Source organism: Tachysurus vachellii, chromosome 14 (genome assembly GCF_030014155.1).
Source record: "Tachysurus vachellii isolate PV-2020 chromosome 14, HZAU_Pvac_v1, whole genome shotgun sequence".
Taxonomy (NCBI): domain Eukaryota; kingdom Metazoa; phylum Chordata; class Actinopteri; order Siluriformes; family Bagridae; genus Tachysurus; species Tachysurus vachellii.
Window position 1 is genome coordinate 23,379,818 of NC_083473.1, and position 17,465 is coordinate 23,397,282.

The following is a 17,465-nucleotide window of genomic DNA, read 5'->3' on the forward strand; positions in this document are numbered from 1 at the left end:
CTTATTAATAATTATTAATAAATTACTATTTATTAAAGTGCACCTTTCTTTTAGCTCTTTACAAACTGTTTACATTTACAGCATTTAGCAGACACCCTTATCCAGAGCGACTTTCGTTTTTATCTCATTTTTATACAACTGAGCAATTGAGAGTTAAGGGCCTGACTCAGGGGCCCAGCAGTGGCAACCTGGTGAACATGGGAATCGAACTCACAACCTTCTGATTGGTAGTCCAGCACCTTAACCAATAGGTTACCACATCCCTTATGTTTAAATGAGACTACAATGGATAATATTCTTAAGCAGAACCTGGATACTCAGTAATTAAGTTAAAAACATGGCTGATATCCATCAACTACATTTGTATTTGTATGACGCAGAATTTGAAGCAAAATATGAGAAAGAAATGAAACGTTCAGGTGAAATATTGACTTTTGAGGAGGCAATACTACATTTAGTCCAGTTTTTTTATTATTATTAAGGATTATAAAAATGGGATGATTACACAAACCCAGGGAGTAGTGGTGGCTCAGTGGTTATTAATACTCTGCACTGCCAAGATGCCACTATTGGGCCCTTAATTAAGGCCCGTAAAGGAGATTTCATACCAGTTGGCTATTTGGTTTGAATTTGTTTCACACTACACACACAAATCTGAGGCTGAGGAGCTTATTAAGCTGGAAATGTACCCCGGGTATCACTATGAGAGTCAGTTTAGTAGTTTGTGCCTAAAAAAATGCCACCTGTATCCCAGAATGCACAGAGAGTTTGGTTCATTATCTACAGCCTGGTCGATTCAGGGTCAAATTACTTTCTCACTTAATTGGAACTGGACTAAGCCTCGATCCAGCTTTGGTTCTGTCCTGAGTGCAGGGTTCTCAACGGGAACCAAAAGAAGAGTGACAACACATGAGGGTTTGATTTATACTGACTACATGTGTGGAAACACCTTAATCCTCTCTGCTCCAGAGAACCTGTATCATGTATCAACCCACTGCATGCCACTCTAAAGGAAAAGCTGAATTTTGTCATAATTATTACATAATTTGAGCAGAAACAAAGCACAGACCTGTTCACAACGACAGAAGTGTATCCCACATCAGTATTAACTGTACCCTGGAGATGGAAAGTCTTATGGGCTGAACCATGCTGGGTGCAGTAAGGAAGAAGAGAGGTCAGAGTACAGAGGGGGTATTAAGACTGGCCTGTTATTAAACACGCACTGGTTTTTATTATGCTTTGCACCTGTGTGTGCCCCTGTGAGGGGGATAAGAGGGCTTTTGTGTGTTATAAGGGACCACTTTCAGCTAGGCGGCTCCCCTCCGGGGGCCGAAACTTACACATGGCCCAGCTCGTGGGCAATGGTGAAGGAGGAGCTCAGACCGTTCTCTTCACTGATGGAGCAGCTCCGGTATGGGTCACACATTGTACCCAGTTCTGCCAGGCCTAAATGTAGAAAACACACACACGTAACCAGAGCAGGACAACTATAGTCATTATGTTATACTGCATTCCATTGTTTTCAGCTTTAGTTCAACTTGTAAATATTCACATCCATCAATGAGCAGAACAATGAAAGGTAACTGACGCTGACGTACACACCTGCGTTCCTGGAGAAAAGCTCATTATACTGTATGTAATACTGCACTTTGATGTAATAGCCTTTGTATCATCATTTGTACATCTCCTGTCTGGCACCGATCCAATAAGACCAACACAGCTGCTTCCTCTACACACAGCTAACCATGGAGTAATGTGAACTCATATGAAAAAAGCCATCGTATGAAGTTAAATGTTAATCTCCTTCAAAACGGCTTCGGAAAGTTTTCCGTCATGGGTGTAGCTGTGGACTCGGGTCATCGCTGGACAAGGTCACAAGTACGTAGACATCTTACAAGGTTATGACTGACATGACCTTTAAATCTTAGTGAGTCTAATCAGCTGTCCATCAATAGTGTAATTAATTCCTACCGGCGCTGTGAGAAACTCACGTCAACACTTAGCGGTGACGCTGTGCAAGGTTACAATCGAAAATACTCTCAAAACTAAATGCCATTTCATGTTTATTTAGTAAATAAACAAACTGGAACTACCTATTTAATATCAGGTCAAATAATCACGATAAAAAGAGTTAAATTTACCTAATGTGTCACATTTGTCTTTTTCCCGACAGATGTCTTCCCTGTATGAAAACACAAGTCATAACAGTTAACAGCAAAGACTATGAAAATTCATCAATAAGATCAGAAATCGTTACAGATTAGCTCATATTAGCTTGCTGGCTAACAGCAGCACTAAAGATAAATCATTGAAAATAACACACAAAAATCCTCTCAGATATCATAGCTAGTTGGCTAACATTAGCACTGAAGATTCTAAACATGAAAAATGACAACAAAAACGTCTCCCAGAGATCCTGACAGGTTCATTCGTTAGCTAGATTAGTTTACGTTAACTAGTTGGATAGCATTAGCACTAAAGATTCTAAACATTAAAAATTAACAGCAAGAAAATTCTATTCCGGAATCTTGGCACGTTAGTTTCCGTTAACATCTTTGGCTAACATTATTATAGACCTAAAATATAACACTCAAAAATCCTTTCAGAAGCCCTAGCAGATTAGCTGATGTTAGCTAGTTGGATAGCATTAGCAATGATTAAAGCACAAATATTACCTCGTGATGAGCAGAGCAGTGTCATGATGAGATGGATGACTGTCATCTAGAACATTCTGACTTTGTTGCCACACACAAAAGTTGTGTAGCGTCGCAGCAGCATAGCGGTTCACATTCGGCCCTTCCTAAAACAATACAGCAAGAGCCTTTATTACCTCACGGACAAATGTGTGCAATGATTTTAATGTATGTGCTTTTACATTGAAAATATCAACAAAAAACACAATCAGGTCGAATCCTACAGAACATTAAACACAATTCCGTCCGTCAGATTCATTGTATTTCATGTCATGTTACACGGTATGATAAATATATATATATATATATATATATCGCTCATCGCTGTCATGCGGCCTTGTCTAGCTATATACTGCTAGCATCATCGAGATTAGCTGATATCTTTAAATAGTCTTTATTTTATTTTATTTATTTTTGCAAAGAAAGTTTCTTTAAGCAGCGAAGCCCGAAAATGAATCCCGACGACAACAAAAATCATGCTATTAAAACTCTAGGATACTTTATCACACGTGTTAATTAAGAAGCAGGTCTTTCGTAGAAAGCCGAAACGTGACAGGCGTCATTTACCTGCTCGTTGTGAATAACGATCAGTTTGACAATCATGATATTGATGAGATTTCCAACACTTGGATCTTTGTAAACTGCAGCTACCTGAAATGAGATGCACACAGAACAGACATGCAAACAGATGCTCAAGCATGTTTGTTCAAAACTACAAAGCTTAGCTGGATTTTAAGTCAGAACAAACGGCTTACAGAAACTACACAACTCTTCTAACCCGAGTTGTCGTTACGATCGTGTTAAGTGACTTCTAAAACAAAGCTGACATAAAACTAAAGAGAACCATGTATATATATATGTGTGTGTGTGTGTGTGTGTGTGTGTGTGTGTGTGTGTACTGATCCTAATGGTGTCCTAAAAGCCTGACAGGAATTCAAGAGTCCTCGCTATGTCATGTCAGCTCGAGGCCAAACCACAACCAGAACACCATAAAAGATCTTAGATAAATTACTACAAATATACAAATAGAAGGAAAGGAAGAAAACTGGGGAATGTAGATGTAAAAAAAGAAGAGACAAAAGGGGACCCCCGGGGTATAAATCAGTCACTGTAGGGCACTAATGAAGGCTTTTGATGGGTCGGGGTGGTTTCAGACTGTTTTCAGACAGCAAACATGCTATAATGACATCATCAGCTTGCTAAAAACACCATTTAAGACCCCAATCTATCAGACAGACACTCCAACAGACAACACCACAGTCTCTCTCTTATAGCACTGAGGTTTCACACAACTGATTAATGAGAGGAATTTATAATGTAATCGCGGCATTACAAATTATTACAAACTATACACTGATTCGATAAAATAAAAGACAAATCATTTACATGAAACTATTTCTCGTTGTTTTCAACACATTTGTATAGAATGTGCTTGTACAGTACGTATAAAAACAACTCATTAATCACAAGGATCTTAAAGCGTCAGTACACTTTTAAACTACTACACAACAACACAACCAAAACTACACATTACAAACGCAAGATAAAACTAAAAGAAATAAAATAAAATGGCATTCCAAGTCAAGTCAATGGCAACTACTGAGAGGTTTAAAAATGTATTTATTTATTTATTTATTTTATTGGGGGTCACGGTGGCTTAGCAGTTAGCACGTTCGCCTCACACCTCCAGGGTTGGGGGTTCGATTCCCGCCTCCACCTTGTGTGTCTGGCGTTTGCATGTTCTCCCCGTGCCTCGGGGGTTTCCTCCGGGTACTCCGGTTTCCTCCCCCGGTCCAAAGACATGCATGGTAGGTTGATTGGCATCTCTGGAAAATTGTCCGTAGTGTGTGAGTGTGTGAGTGAATGAGAGTGTGTGTGTGCCCTGTGATGGGTTGGCACTCCGTCCAGAGTGTATCCTGCCTTGATGCCCGATGACGCCTGAGATAGGCACAGGCTCCCCGTGACCCGAGGTAGTTCAGATAAGCGGTAGAAAATGAATGAATGAATGAATGAATGAATATTTATTTTATTTATTTATCTTACAAAACGGATTTGACCGTCCCACCAATTCAGAAGTAAAAAAGGTTTGGAAAAACATCTTACTTACTACTGACATGATTGTTAGAATGTAGTGCTCCAAGTTGCGTCCATGGTGTCGCACCATCTTGGCGTCTGCCGTGACCATCAGCTCTACGAAGCGTGGATAAGACAGGAAACGTTTTCTCCGGCTGCCACTGGAATGATTTTTAGAGGTTGATTGTTGCATCCTGGGCAAATGTTTGTCCATAGTTTCCCATACTGACTTAACCTCTTCTTCAAGACTTCCATTGCTATGGAAATGGTCTTTCATGTTATCTGTGTGAGAAAAAAAAAAAAAAACTTAAAAACCTTAAAAATCTTAAATATCTGGTGGATCGATGAAACAATGATGACATTTTTAGAAAGATTGTGTTCTATGTTCAAGTCTTTTAATCTAATAATATGTACAGCATTTGCAAAACAAAGTACCTTTATTTATTTATATAGAATTCATCGGTTATAAAAAAAAAAAAAAAAAGAAGAAACTTAATAATAAAATATATATATAACTGGCAACATACAAGAGGTTGTGATACGTTTGCTTATGCAGTTTGTATTTTATGGCTTCATTCTGTTTTGCTAGTGTTAATTTTCAACAAAGTTTTGATGAAAGTCTTTCCGCCACAGTTTCCTTATAATAGGTATCTATGTGAAAAGGCTTAAAGTAAAACTCTGTGCTTTATGATTAGATTATAAGAATATTACACTCACCAGCAGACGTTTATAATACGAGTGCTTTAATTGCTCCTAAATCCAATATTGTGCTATAATAAGCCACATTTTCTTATTAGGGTTGGGGTTCGGCTAACCCTGATGTTAGGCTAACCCTAACCCTAACCCTAACCCTAACCATTTATACAAACAAGAAAACATTCATTTATTCATAGAATAAGCTGGACACAGAGGATCCTTCGCTGGGAAACATCTTGACTGGAACAGCAGTCCATGAGAAGAAAACACTAAAAAGAACTGTTCTGACATTAAATCAGTTTAGTTTAGTATTTTCACTATTATTATTATTATTATTATTATTATTATTATTATTATTATTATTATTATAGGCTCTTGTAATTCCTTGAATTCTTTGAGATTTAAAATAATCATACCAACTGTCTAAAAGCTTCCCTTTTGACTTGGCATTAGAAAAAATATGTCATTAGCAAGTTATAGTATCTTAAATAATGAACACTTCTACTACAATTTTTTTAAGAAAATGTAGCAAAATATACATAGAAAGAGTTTTAATGGGGATTTGGTAGCCTAGTGGTTAAGGTGTTGGGCTACCAATCGGAAGGTTGTGAGTTCGATTCCTACGACTACCAAGCTGCTACTGCTGGGCCCCTGAGCAAGGCCCTTAACCCTCAATTGCTCAGTTGGATAAAAATGTAAGTCGCGCTGGATAACGGCGTCTGCTAAATAATGTAAATGAATGAAATGAATTATCTTATGGAAAACCTGTAAAAAGTAATAGTAGATAAATTTGACTAAATTCAAGATATTATCAGCTGCTAAGATATTTATTTCCGTCGTACAGAGCCGTTTGTAGCATATGACATATGATTGTCGTAATCCTGGTCCCTGCAAATCAGGTCTTGATCTTAAATTCCACCAAAACTGGATGACGTAATCAAGAAAATGACGTCTTCTATATAGCGTTATTAACCTGTAAAAATGAATAAATGGCAGTTCAGATGTTCAGAGTCGAAACACTCGAAACGTTAACACTCTGAAACGCTGTCAAGCTCATGTGCCGCCCTGTGAACTCGCATTCCCTCGTTCTCTCTTCTCCGCTCTCTCTGCTTGAGGAATGAGAAGCACATGGACAACAGAACACACCAGATTCCCAGATTCTTAAGCAATGACAGCTACAGAGAGAGAGAGTAAAAAGAAAGAGAGAGAGAGAGAGAGAGAGAGAGTAAAAAGAAAGAGAGAGAGAGAGAGAGAGTAAAAAGAAAGAGAGAGAGAAAGTAAAAAGAAAGAGAGAAAGAGAGAGAGTAAAAAGAAAGAGAGAGAGAGAGAAAGTAAAAAGAGAGAAAGAGTAAAAAGAGAGAGAGAGAGAGAGAGAGAGAGAGAGAGTAAAAAGAAAGAGAGAGAGAGTAAAAAGAAAGAGAGAGAGTAAAAAGAAAGAGAGAGAGAGAGAGTAAAAAGAAAGAGAGAGACAGAGAGAGAGAGAGAGTGTGAGAAAGTAAAGAGAGAGAAAGTAAAAAGAAAGAGAGAGACAGAGAGAGAAAGTAAAAAGAAAGAGAGAGAGAGAAAGTAAAAAGAGAGAGAGAGAGAAAGTAAAAAGAAAGAGAGAGAGAGAGAGAAAGTAAAAAGAAAGAGAGAGAGAGAGAGAAAGAAAGTAAAAAGAAAGAGAGAGAGAGAGAGAGAGAGAGAGAGAGAGAGAGAGAAAGTAAAAAGAAAGAGAGAGAGAGAAAGTAAAAAGAGAGAGAGAGAGAGAGAGAGAGAGAAAATAAAAAGAAAGAGAGAGAGAGAGAGAGAGAGAGAGAGAGAGAGAGAGAGAGAGAGAAAATAAAAAGAAAGAGAGAGAGAGAGAAAGTAAAAAGAGAGAGAGAGAGAGAGAGAGAGAGAGAGAGAGAGAGAGAGAGAGAGAGAGAGAGAGAGAGAAAATAAAAAGAAAGAGAGAGAGAGAGAGAGAGAGAGAGAGAGAGAGAGCAAGCTAAGCTGAAAGGATGAGTACATTAGCCATGTTTATCTAGTGTGAGTTTGGTCACATCCTCTCCTTTTGTTTACAGGAGTTTCCACTTCAGTATTACATGAGCCACTTCAGAATTGTTCAGTTAAACAATCAAACTCTATCCAGTCTTCCTTGTCTATCCACACTGCCATCGTACCTGACAGATGAAGCGCTATAAGGAATAAGACAGAACAATAACTCACAACAACGTCACGCATTCCATGAACAAACAAAAAATATGAAATATAAAAATATTTCCGTCTTCCCAGAATGCAAAGCGTCTTCTCAGAGCTGTTACACTGCATTAAAGCCAAGCAGAAATAATAATAATCTTTCTATTCTATCCCATTAAACGTACACAAGCCCAGAGCTGCTTCTGGCATAGATGTATGTAATCTGTGAGTGTATTTGTTTACTTTAGCTAAGGAACGGACGTTTATTTCCCACAGAGTGTACGGCTGTGGGCTCTGGAGTTACAGTGTGATATATGGGTGCATGGGCTGTAATGTCAGAAAGAGAACTTGTGATGTTTTGGCATCGTGCCACACGTCGGCACAGAGTCGATCTCGTTCCTACAGTCTCAGAAGCTTTGACATAAAAAAAAAATACAGAATAGAAATTACAGAATGTAACAGCATACCGTAGTGTTTATTTCCTCTTAATCTACAGCAATCTGTCTGTGACTCCAGTTTGACTTCCAGACGAAACCAAATCAGCCACTGGGGGTTGCACAAGCTAGTGAAATCGCAGTGCCGGGGCAAAGCCCAGATAAAATTGGAGGACTGCATGAGGAAGGGCATCTGATATAAAACCTGTGCCAAATCAAATACGCACTCCGGTGATCGGCTGTGGCAACCGCTAGCGTGAGAGAGAGAGAGAGAGAGAGAGAGAGAGAGAGAGAGAGAGAGACAGAGACAGAGAGAGAGAGAGACAGAGAGAGAGACAGAGAGAGAGACAGAGACAGAGACAGAGACAGAGAGAGAGACAGAGACAGAGAGAGAGACAGAGAGAGAGACAGAGACAGAGACAGAGACAGAGAGAGAGACAGAGAGACAGAGACAGAGAGACAGAGAGAGAGAGAGACAGAGACAGAGAGAGAGAGACAGAGAGAGAGACAGAGAGAGAGACAGAGAGAGAGACAGAGACACAGAGAGAGACACAGAGAGAGACAGAGAGAGAGAGACTCACTCACTCACTCACTCACTCACTCACTTACTCATCTTCTACCACTTATCTGAACTACCTCGGGTCACGGGGAGCCTGTGCCTATCTCAGGCGTCATCGGGCATCAAGGCAGGATACACCCTGGACGGAGTGCCAACCCATCGCAGGGCACACACACACTCTCATTCACTCACACAATCACACACTAGGGACAATTTTCCAGAGATGCCAATCAACCTACCATGCATGTCTTTGGATACCGCCACCATTTCACAGCCATTCGTCAAAGATAATAATCCATCCTTTCATTCATCCGTTCATCCATTTCTGTACGATAATCCTACAACAAGGACGGAGGGAACCTGGAGTCTAGGCACAAGGTGGTGGATACCCTGGATGGCTTGACAACCGACCCCAGGGCAACATTCACACACAGGATAATTTAGAGATGCCAATCAGCATACTGTACGTCTTTGCACTGACAAAGAAATTTTCACAGCACAGGATGATCATCCAAACTCCACACAAACAGGGCAGAGGCAGGAATCAAACTTCCAAAGGTGTAAGATAGACATCCTAACCACTAAGCCATCATGTCTCCCATATTTAATAAGTTTCTCTTTAATGAATGATTCATGTAATCACTTTATAGTTACACCTAATGTCTAACGGTCATTTCGTCACCATTCTCCATTTCATTCTTTCTCTTTGTTTAATAAGACTAAAAACACAGCTTGTCGTCTTACCAAGAGACTAGAAACTACAAACCTGTCAGCCCTGCAGATTTGTTTTCTATGGCTGAAAACACATTGACCGTTGCAAAGGTATTACACCAGAGAATAAAGCTTAAATTTTGCCATACAAGCATCTGCCATACAAGAGCTGTTACTAAAAAAAATACCTATTAAAGATATATCACCTTCATAACCTTACAGTAATATAACACCTTTGAACCAATCGGATTTGAGGACCGACTAACTAAATTAGCCTGGATATTTTGAGTGAGGTGAGTGATGTAAAATGCCAAGCTGTAAACCAAGGCTTAGCGGTCTCGACCACAGACGGTGTAAATGCCATAACGACTTCCTGCTCTTAGATAGAACACAATCGTTTCCCGATGTACGCTCACACAATTTTTGGACAATATATAATACGTCCACCAGAAATACACAACAAGGAAGGCTGATCTTTCAGCTGAGAGAACGTCAGGTCCACATATCACTGTTTCTGGACACAATGTTTATTCAGAAGTATAAAAGCTCAATAGGAGCTTTAAAGAAAGCACTTGGCATTAGTTTTACCTTCCACGCTTAAAATTCTGGTTAAGGTTATCTGGACAAAAGCATCTCACACCGAAGACAACCCAACAGTGGCCTGACTATTTTTATACAGACTTGATATAAAAAAAAATAATAATAATTCATTTGAGGGGCGCACGGTGGCTTAGTGGTTAGCACGTTGGCCTCACACCTCCAGGGTTGGGGGTTCGATTCCCGCCTCCGCCTTGTGTGTGTGGAGTTTGCATGTTCTCCCCGTGCCTCGGGGGTTTCCTCCGGGTACTCCGGTTTCCTCCCCCTGTCCAAAGACATGCATGGTAGGTTGATTGGCATCTCTGGAAAATTGTTCGTAGTGTGTGATTGTGTGAGTGAATGAGTGTGTGTGTGTGCCCTGTGATGGGTCGGCACTCCGTCCAGGGTGTATCCTGCCTTGATGCCCGATGACGCCTGAGATAGGCACAGGCTCCCCGTGACCCGAGGTAGTTCGGATAAGCGGTAGAAGATGAGTGAATGAATGAATGAATTCATTTGATCATACTTTTTTGTTCAGTAATCACTACCGTCTATGGGAACAAGAAGAAACGCAGTGAGTTGGTGGATGGATTCGGAGATGCAGGCAGTGCATCCAGCCATCTGTGCATCTGTTTATTCACACTGATGTGAGAGTACACAGCTCTCCCATAAACTATACACAGTGTCTGTAAACAACAGCCAGCAAACTCAGTCGTAGACTAAAATCAAAGCAACCGACAAGTTCCCCAGTGGTGCATAAGCTTTGTTGATATGAGCTTTGACCAAGAAACCTGGAAAGCTGTATACAGTTTAAGCAAAATGAGGGAATCTCCTCTTCAATCAAACCATGTGCACAACCTCAGAGGCCAGGAAAAGTGTGGGATCCGTCCAAGGAATATGTACACATGGGAACCGCTAGACACCGGGCACTACTATGAAGAGCTACACAGTGTAGCAGAAACAAGCTACTGAAAACAATCGTTTATTGGTAAATGCGTGCATTTTGGGGTAGAATTATTATCAATTACAATCAGACCACCATTTTCAAAGACGTCGAATTTATGATTGAGTTTTTCTTTTAGATTTGACCGGCCATCAGTTGAAGTTTAATCAGAACCTTAATACCTCAAAAACAAGTAGCCTACTGTATAAATAATTAAAATCAGGATCATATGACAATTTTAATAAAAGATGTAAAATCTGTAAATGAAAGGTTCAGGAATTAAAGCTCGATGCTTCCAAGTAAATAACCAACAGTTTATTGTACAAATATTGAGCATAGTATTTAAATAGTTGGATCGATTCTTAAAGTAAATCAGTAATGAAGGATGTAACATCCATCCTTTCATCCATCCATTTTCTGTGATGCTTATCCTACACACCCATTCACACGCTACGGACAATTTAGAGACGCCGATCGGCCTACAAGGCATTTCTTTGAACTGGGAAAGGAAACTGGAGTGCTCCTGAAGTACAGGGAAGAACATGGAAACCACACACACACACACACACACACACACACACACACACACACACACACAAAACGACAGAGGCAAGAATCAAACCACCAAACCAGTAGCTGCATGGCTAACATGCTAACCACCAAGCCCCATGTGCACAATTAAAAAAAAAAGAAAATCATAAACAGTGATATATTGTTGGATTTGCTTACGAATCCAATCTCATGTCAGCTTGCATCTACTGTATTTGATGGATACACAGACCTCAGCACTAAACTACTGTAAAGAGGTACTGTATTATTTGCAAGTGGTTTAACTGACTGAGAAAAAAACCAAAACCAACAGAAAAGAAAAAAAAAAACATCAGACGCAATTATGTGCAATCAGCGACTAGACAGATAAAAATACTGACAAAAAAGCAGCAGTAAACATACACCGCCTGAACTTAAGCCTTGAGGGAGGAAGACATAAACACTGCAGACAACCATCTACACACCTGTACATACCTGCTTATAGCTGCTTTCTCTCAGATTGTGAATGGTTCATTTAAGATAAGCTTCAGTTCGTCGTATCGATATAACCATAAAGAGGGATCTGATTCGAACGGTCATGAAAGCTTTAAGCAGAAGAAGCAACACTGATTCGGGAAGCTTAAGTAGGTTTAAGGGATGCAGACACATTTAAATCTGAATGAATAGCAGGAATGTTTTCAGAATATGACATTTCCTATAATTAGCGTTAATTAGCATAGTTAGCATTCCTATGAGTAATGTTGTGAATCATTCATTCATTCATTCATTCATTTTCTACCGCTTATCCGAACTACCTCGGGTCACGGGGAGCCTGTGCCTATCTCAGGCGTCATCGGGCATCAAGGCAGGATACACCCTGGCCGGAGTGCCAACCCATCGCAGGGCACACACACACACACTCATTCACTCACGCAATCACACACTACAGACAATTTTCCAGAGATGCCAATCAACCTACCATGCATGTCTTTGGACCGGGGGAGGAAACCGGAGTACCCGGAGGAAACCCCCGAGGCACGGGGAGAACATGCAAACTCCACACACACAAGGTGGAGGCGGGAATCGAACCCCCAACCCTGGAGGTGTGAGGTGAACGTGCTAACCACTAAGCCACCGTGACCCCCGTTGTGAATCAATAAAGTGATATAGTGATAATTTCTTTAATAAGGAGTATAAAATAAAATTGTCTAACGAAGTCATTGCCACTAATTGGCAAAATCTCGAGACCTTAAAAACTTGTCATACTTAATGACTTAGCGTTAAGCATGTTTGCCTCACAGGTACGTTGTGGGTTTAATTCCTGTCTCTGCCGTGTGTGTTGAGTCTGAATGTTTTCCCCTTTATTTGGGGAGTTTCCTCTGGGTACTCCAGTTTCCTCCCCAGACCAAAGACAATGCTTTAGGCTAACCAGCATCTCTAAATTGTCCAGAGTGTCTCAAAGTTGTGTGTATGTGTGTGTGTTTGTGCCCTGCGATCATTTTGCATCCCTTCCACTGCCTTGAGTCCCATTGGATAAACTCCAGATTCCCTGTAACCCTGTGTAGGATGATAAGTGATGCAGAAAATGGACGGATGGCCTTAATGTTATTACTTTGTGAGAAAGAAGGGACAAAAAAAAAGCGTATTCACTTTGAGAACTCATTTAAGGTGTGCTTAATAGTGTCCATGTCACAACACCACTGACTCCGGCATGTTTTTATGAGTCATTACAAGATTAAAGTGTAATATTATCATTATCAATGTTCCTGTGGCCACAAAGATTTGTCTTATTTAATTAATTTCTCACTCTCACCAGTTAACTGGTGGCTGTAAAATATTACTGTATCTCCTGCCCTCAGTTTATTCATTTGTGAACGCACCTTATTAAGAAATAACCACTAGGTCACCTCAGAGGCTGTGTAGCAATGCAGTTGTAATAGCGGGTGTCAGAAACAGTAAGGCTGATGTCAGGAAACCGTTTTATCAACATTCATTTTAGCAACATGACATTCAGCAGTTTGTGACATTAGCTATAACAGTCAAATGATTTATGCCTTAGATTCATACTGAAATACCTTTAAGGTCACACGTAAACATGCATATGCAGTATATTCATCCCCACACAAACAACAGGGCCACTTTGAAAACTAAGGAACTAAGATACAGGTACAGACGTGTCACTCGTCAGCACCAGGTTTTAGCGTGCAGACGATCCCTGGTAAAACTCGCCCCTTGACGTCGGTCCAAAATGCCCAGACAGTGATTCCAGCCGTGCAAAAAATAGGCACAGGATTTTTCAATCCCATCTTCTACTAAGACAACAAGTTGAGATCATTAGGTCTAGTACTTTGTCTATGTAAATATTTCAGTCAGAGGTGCATTAAGCGCACGAGTTATACTTAACCGAGGTAGAAAAAGGAGAGACGATTATTTTAAATTGTAAATGCAGCGTGACTGAGGTTTTGTTGGTGGCGCTTCTTCAAAAGTGTTCTTTTCTTCGATCTCTCAACAGACTAATAAAACTGGAACTTCCTTTCTTTTCAGCCAACGTACTAGAGCAGTCATAGGGGCCCCATGCTCTGTACACCAGACTCAGCACTAACACGTCACGATTCAACTAATTCTCCAGCATGAACGACACACAGTGCAGAGAATGATCCGGTAAACCATTAACTTAGATAATTACAGACCTAAATAAACATGAGGTTTTTAGATCTGGTCAGTTTACGTTGGTAGAACATTGAGCTTTGGGTTAAAGTAAGCTGGATCACATCAAAGACCATCTTCCACCCACAGAGTGAACTAACAGCTATGGATCTACGTGAGACAGCTTTGGCCTACATCCTTTCAGGCCAGGCGGTGAGTGACCTCGAAACAAAAGAGGAGGCTGAGGTCATAGTCAAACAAGCAGCACATTTCTCTCACATGAAAGGTTTCAGGAACACTCAGTGAAGGGCTGATTCAGTCAAGTGGCTAGAAAAATAAAAAGGGCAGTTTTCCATGGAAACCCACTGAAGGTAACTGACTCCTGAGAAAGAACTAAAACTAACTCAGGATGAAGTTACTGTCACTGTTGGAACTGTCCTGAACAACACAGAAGTCGATGAACTATAAGCTGAAAACCAGAATATTAATGACTATCATAAATGTGCGTGTCTGTGTGTGTGTGTGTGTGTGTGTGTGTGTGCGTGTGTGTGTTTGTGTGTGTGTGTGTGTGTGTGTGTGTGTGTGTGTGTGTGTGTGTCTGTGTTTGCGTGTGTGTGTGCGTGTGTGTGTGGGTGTGTGTGGGTGTGTGTTTGTGTGTGTGTGTGTCTGTGTTTGCATGTGTGTGTGTGTGCTTGTGTGTGAGTGTGTGGGTGTGTGCGTGTCTGTGTGTGTGGGTGTGTGTGCTTTTGTGTGTGTGTGAGTGTTTGTGTGTGTGTCTGTGTTTGCATGTGTGTGTGTGTGTGTGTGTGTGGGTGTGTGTGTGTGGGTGTGTGTTTGTGTGTGTGTATTTGTGTGTGTATGTGTGTTTGTGTGTGTGTATGTGTGCGTGTGTGTATGTGTGTTTGTGTGTGTGTTTGTGTGTGTGTGTGTATGTGTGTTTGTGTGTGTGTGTGTGTGGGTGTGTGTGTGTGTGTGTGTGTGTTTGTGTGTTTGTGTGTGTGTATGTGTTTGTGTGTGTGTGTGTGTGTGTGTGTGTGGGTGTGTTTGTGTGTGTGTGTGTGTGTATGTGTGTATGTGTGTATGTGTGTTTGTGTGTATGTGTGCGTGTGTGTGTATTGTTAAGGGGATGTGGTAACCTAGTGGTTAAGGTGTTGTGCTGCCAAACGGAAGGTTGTGAGTTCGATTCCTACGTCCACCAAGCTGCCACTGCTGGGCCCCTGAACAAGGCCCTTAACCCTATATTACTCTCATTTAAAAATGAGATAAAATGTAAGTCGCTCTGGATAAGGGCGTCTGCTAAATGCTGTAAATGTGTGTGTGTGTGTGTGTGTGTGTGTGTGGGGTTAGTGTTAATATTAGAACTCAGATAAAAAAAGGTCTTATTAGACATAGTTACAGTCACATGGATAGTCGTAAACTCAGTAAACCATTTCCAGCTAGAAATATCAATAAAAGTGAGTAAACTCAACTGAAACCTGAAAGTTTACTTTAATATCCAAAATTTGACTTGACAATTGAAGTTGAAGAACAAAAAAATACATTCACAAAGCTTGTGAAAAAAGTGGCTTTCGTCATCATCATCATCATCATCGTCATCGTTATCGTATACATTATATAAATGCATGTGTGTATATGCACCATATATAATATAAAAAACCCAAGTATGTGGGAGTGCATACTGTGTTCCCTTCATTAACTTCATGCACTACACACTACATGTTTTGAAGAACTCACCCCTATCCCCTGCTCATGTTTACAGTAGGCTGCTTGCTCACACAGATAAGTACCTGCATGTTTCTTAAGCCCACCGTGCAGCTAAAAAGATTCACCAAGCACCAAGTTCATACTCAAAACCATTTACGTTTAACACTTCTTACATTCTCCTAAAATCTCCTAAGCGTCCCGACAGCCTGTAATATGGCACAACAATCAAACAACACAGTCTGGGCCACCCAGCTATAGGTCATTTTATCAAGACGACACCAGACCAATGGTTACTGACCCTTACTCTAATAATCACAAAGAACTTAGCTTAACACGGTAGAACCTCATATTAACACCAGCCAGGCCAAGAAATTCCATGAACTTGGGTGTGGTCCCACGGTTAGAACACAATTTAAGTAATTAAGTGAGAGTTTCAGGCATGTCTGAAGCAATAAGTTGGAATATATTTATACAGGCGTAAGCAGTTTAGTTTGGATAATAAAACAACACCTACTTTTATTACAGCTTTGATCACATTAAAAACTGTGATGATGCCAAATGTCCTGTAAGGACAGAGAGTATAAAACCTGAGTCATAAGCAATGTCAGAGCTTCTGTTGGCAGACTGTATATTAGAATAATCCTGTTATACGACACTAGAACAGGAATATACTGTAACGCTCTCCTCTTCCAAGATGTCCGCCGTTTCTCACTAAATATTAGGGCTCTAAACGGGTTTGAAGAGCGATACCGAAAACTGTAGACGTCTATCTGACACCTGTAACGTAAAAGTGCGTTTTTATTGATCTTATTCTTAAATATGACTGAACAAAACACTTACCATTTATTTAATCATGCTCATGATATTATAGTTATATATTCATTCACTCACTCATTCATCTTCTACCGCTTATCCGAACTACCTCGAGTCACGGGGAGCCTGTCCCTATCTCAGGCGTCATCGGGCATCAAGGCAGGATACACCCTGGACGGAGTGCCAACCCATCACAGGGCACACACACACACTCTCATTCACTCACACAATCACACACTACGGACAATTTTCCAGAGATGCCAGTCAACCTACCATGCATGTCTTTGGACCGAGGGAGGAAACCGGAGTACCCGGAGGAAACCCCCGAGGCACAGGGAGAACATGCAAACTCCACACACACAAGGTGGAGGCGGGAATCGAACCCCCAACCCTGAAGGTGTGAGGCGAACGTGCTAACCACAATTTTCCAGAGATACCAATCAACCTACCAGGTCATGGTAGGTTGATATACATTACAGCACAGTGGAATTCTTTTCTTCACATACCCCAACTGAGGAGTTTGGGGTCAGAGTGCAGGGGCAGCTATGATACAGTGCCCCTGGAGCAGGGAGGGTTGAGGGCCTTGCTCAAGGGCCCAGCAGTGGCAGCTTGGCTGTGCTGGGCCTTGAATCCCGATCCTCTGATCAACAACCCAGAGCTTTAACCAGTTACGCCAATAAACTTTTAGTGTATTTTGTGAGGAAATCTACACAGTAATCAGCGGTTTTTCATTTTGTTCTAAATTCTTTAGGAAAGTTTTGTTGGAACACAGTAAGACGTGACACACTCTTTTTTACGCACCCAGGAAAAAGGCGAAAACGCTGAATCTCGATAAAACCTCCATCCTGTCGGTGTAGAATTTCTCAGTGCAGGTCACATTACTGGTGTTTAACTGGTTTGAACGGCATGAACAAGGTCGTATAAAGGTT

At 40.8% G+C, this 17,465-nt stretch overlaps 1 protein-coding gene across 1 annotated transcript in view; it reads right to left on the bottom strand.

Annotated features, from left to right (window-relative positions):
• LOC132856907 (A disintegrin and metalloproteinase with thrombospondin motifs 20-like) overlaps window positions 1–17,465 on the bottom strand; it is a 98,609-nt gene that overhangs the window by 67,749 nt on the left and 13,395 nt on the right. The window contains exons 4-8 of the mRNA XM_060886782.1: window positions 4,801–5,048; window positions 3,261–3,344; window positions 2,676–2,800; window positions 2,142–2,182; window positions 1,341–1,446 (exon numbers count right to left, since the gene is read on the bottom strand). Of these exons, the coding sequence (XP_060742765.1) occupies window positions 1,341–1,446; window positions 2,142–2,182; window positions 2,676–2,800; window positions 3,261–3,344; window positions 4,801–5,048 (604 nt within the window). The remainder of the gene's footprint in view (window positions 1–1,340; window positions 1,447–2,141; window positions 2,183–2,675; window positions 2,801–3,260; window positions 3,345–4,800; window positions 5,049–17,465) is intronic.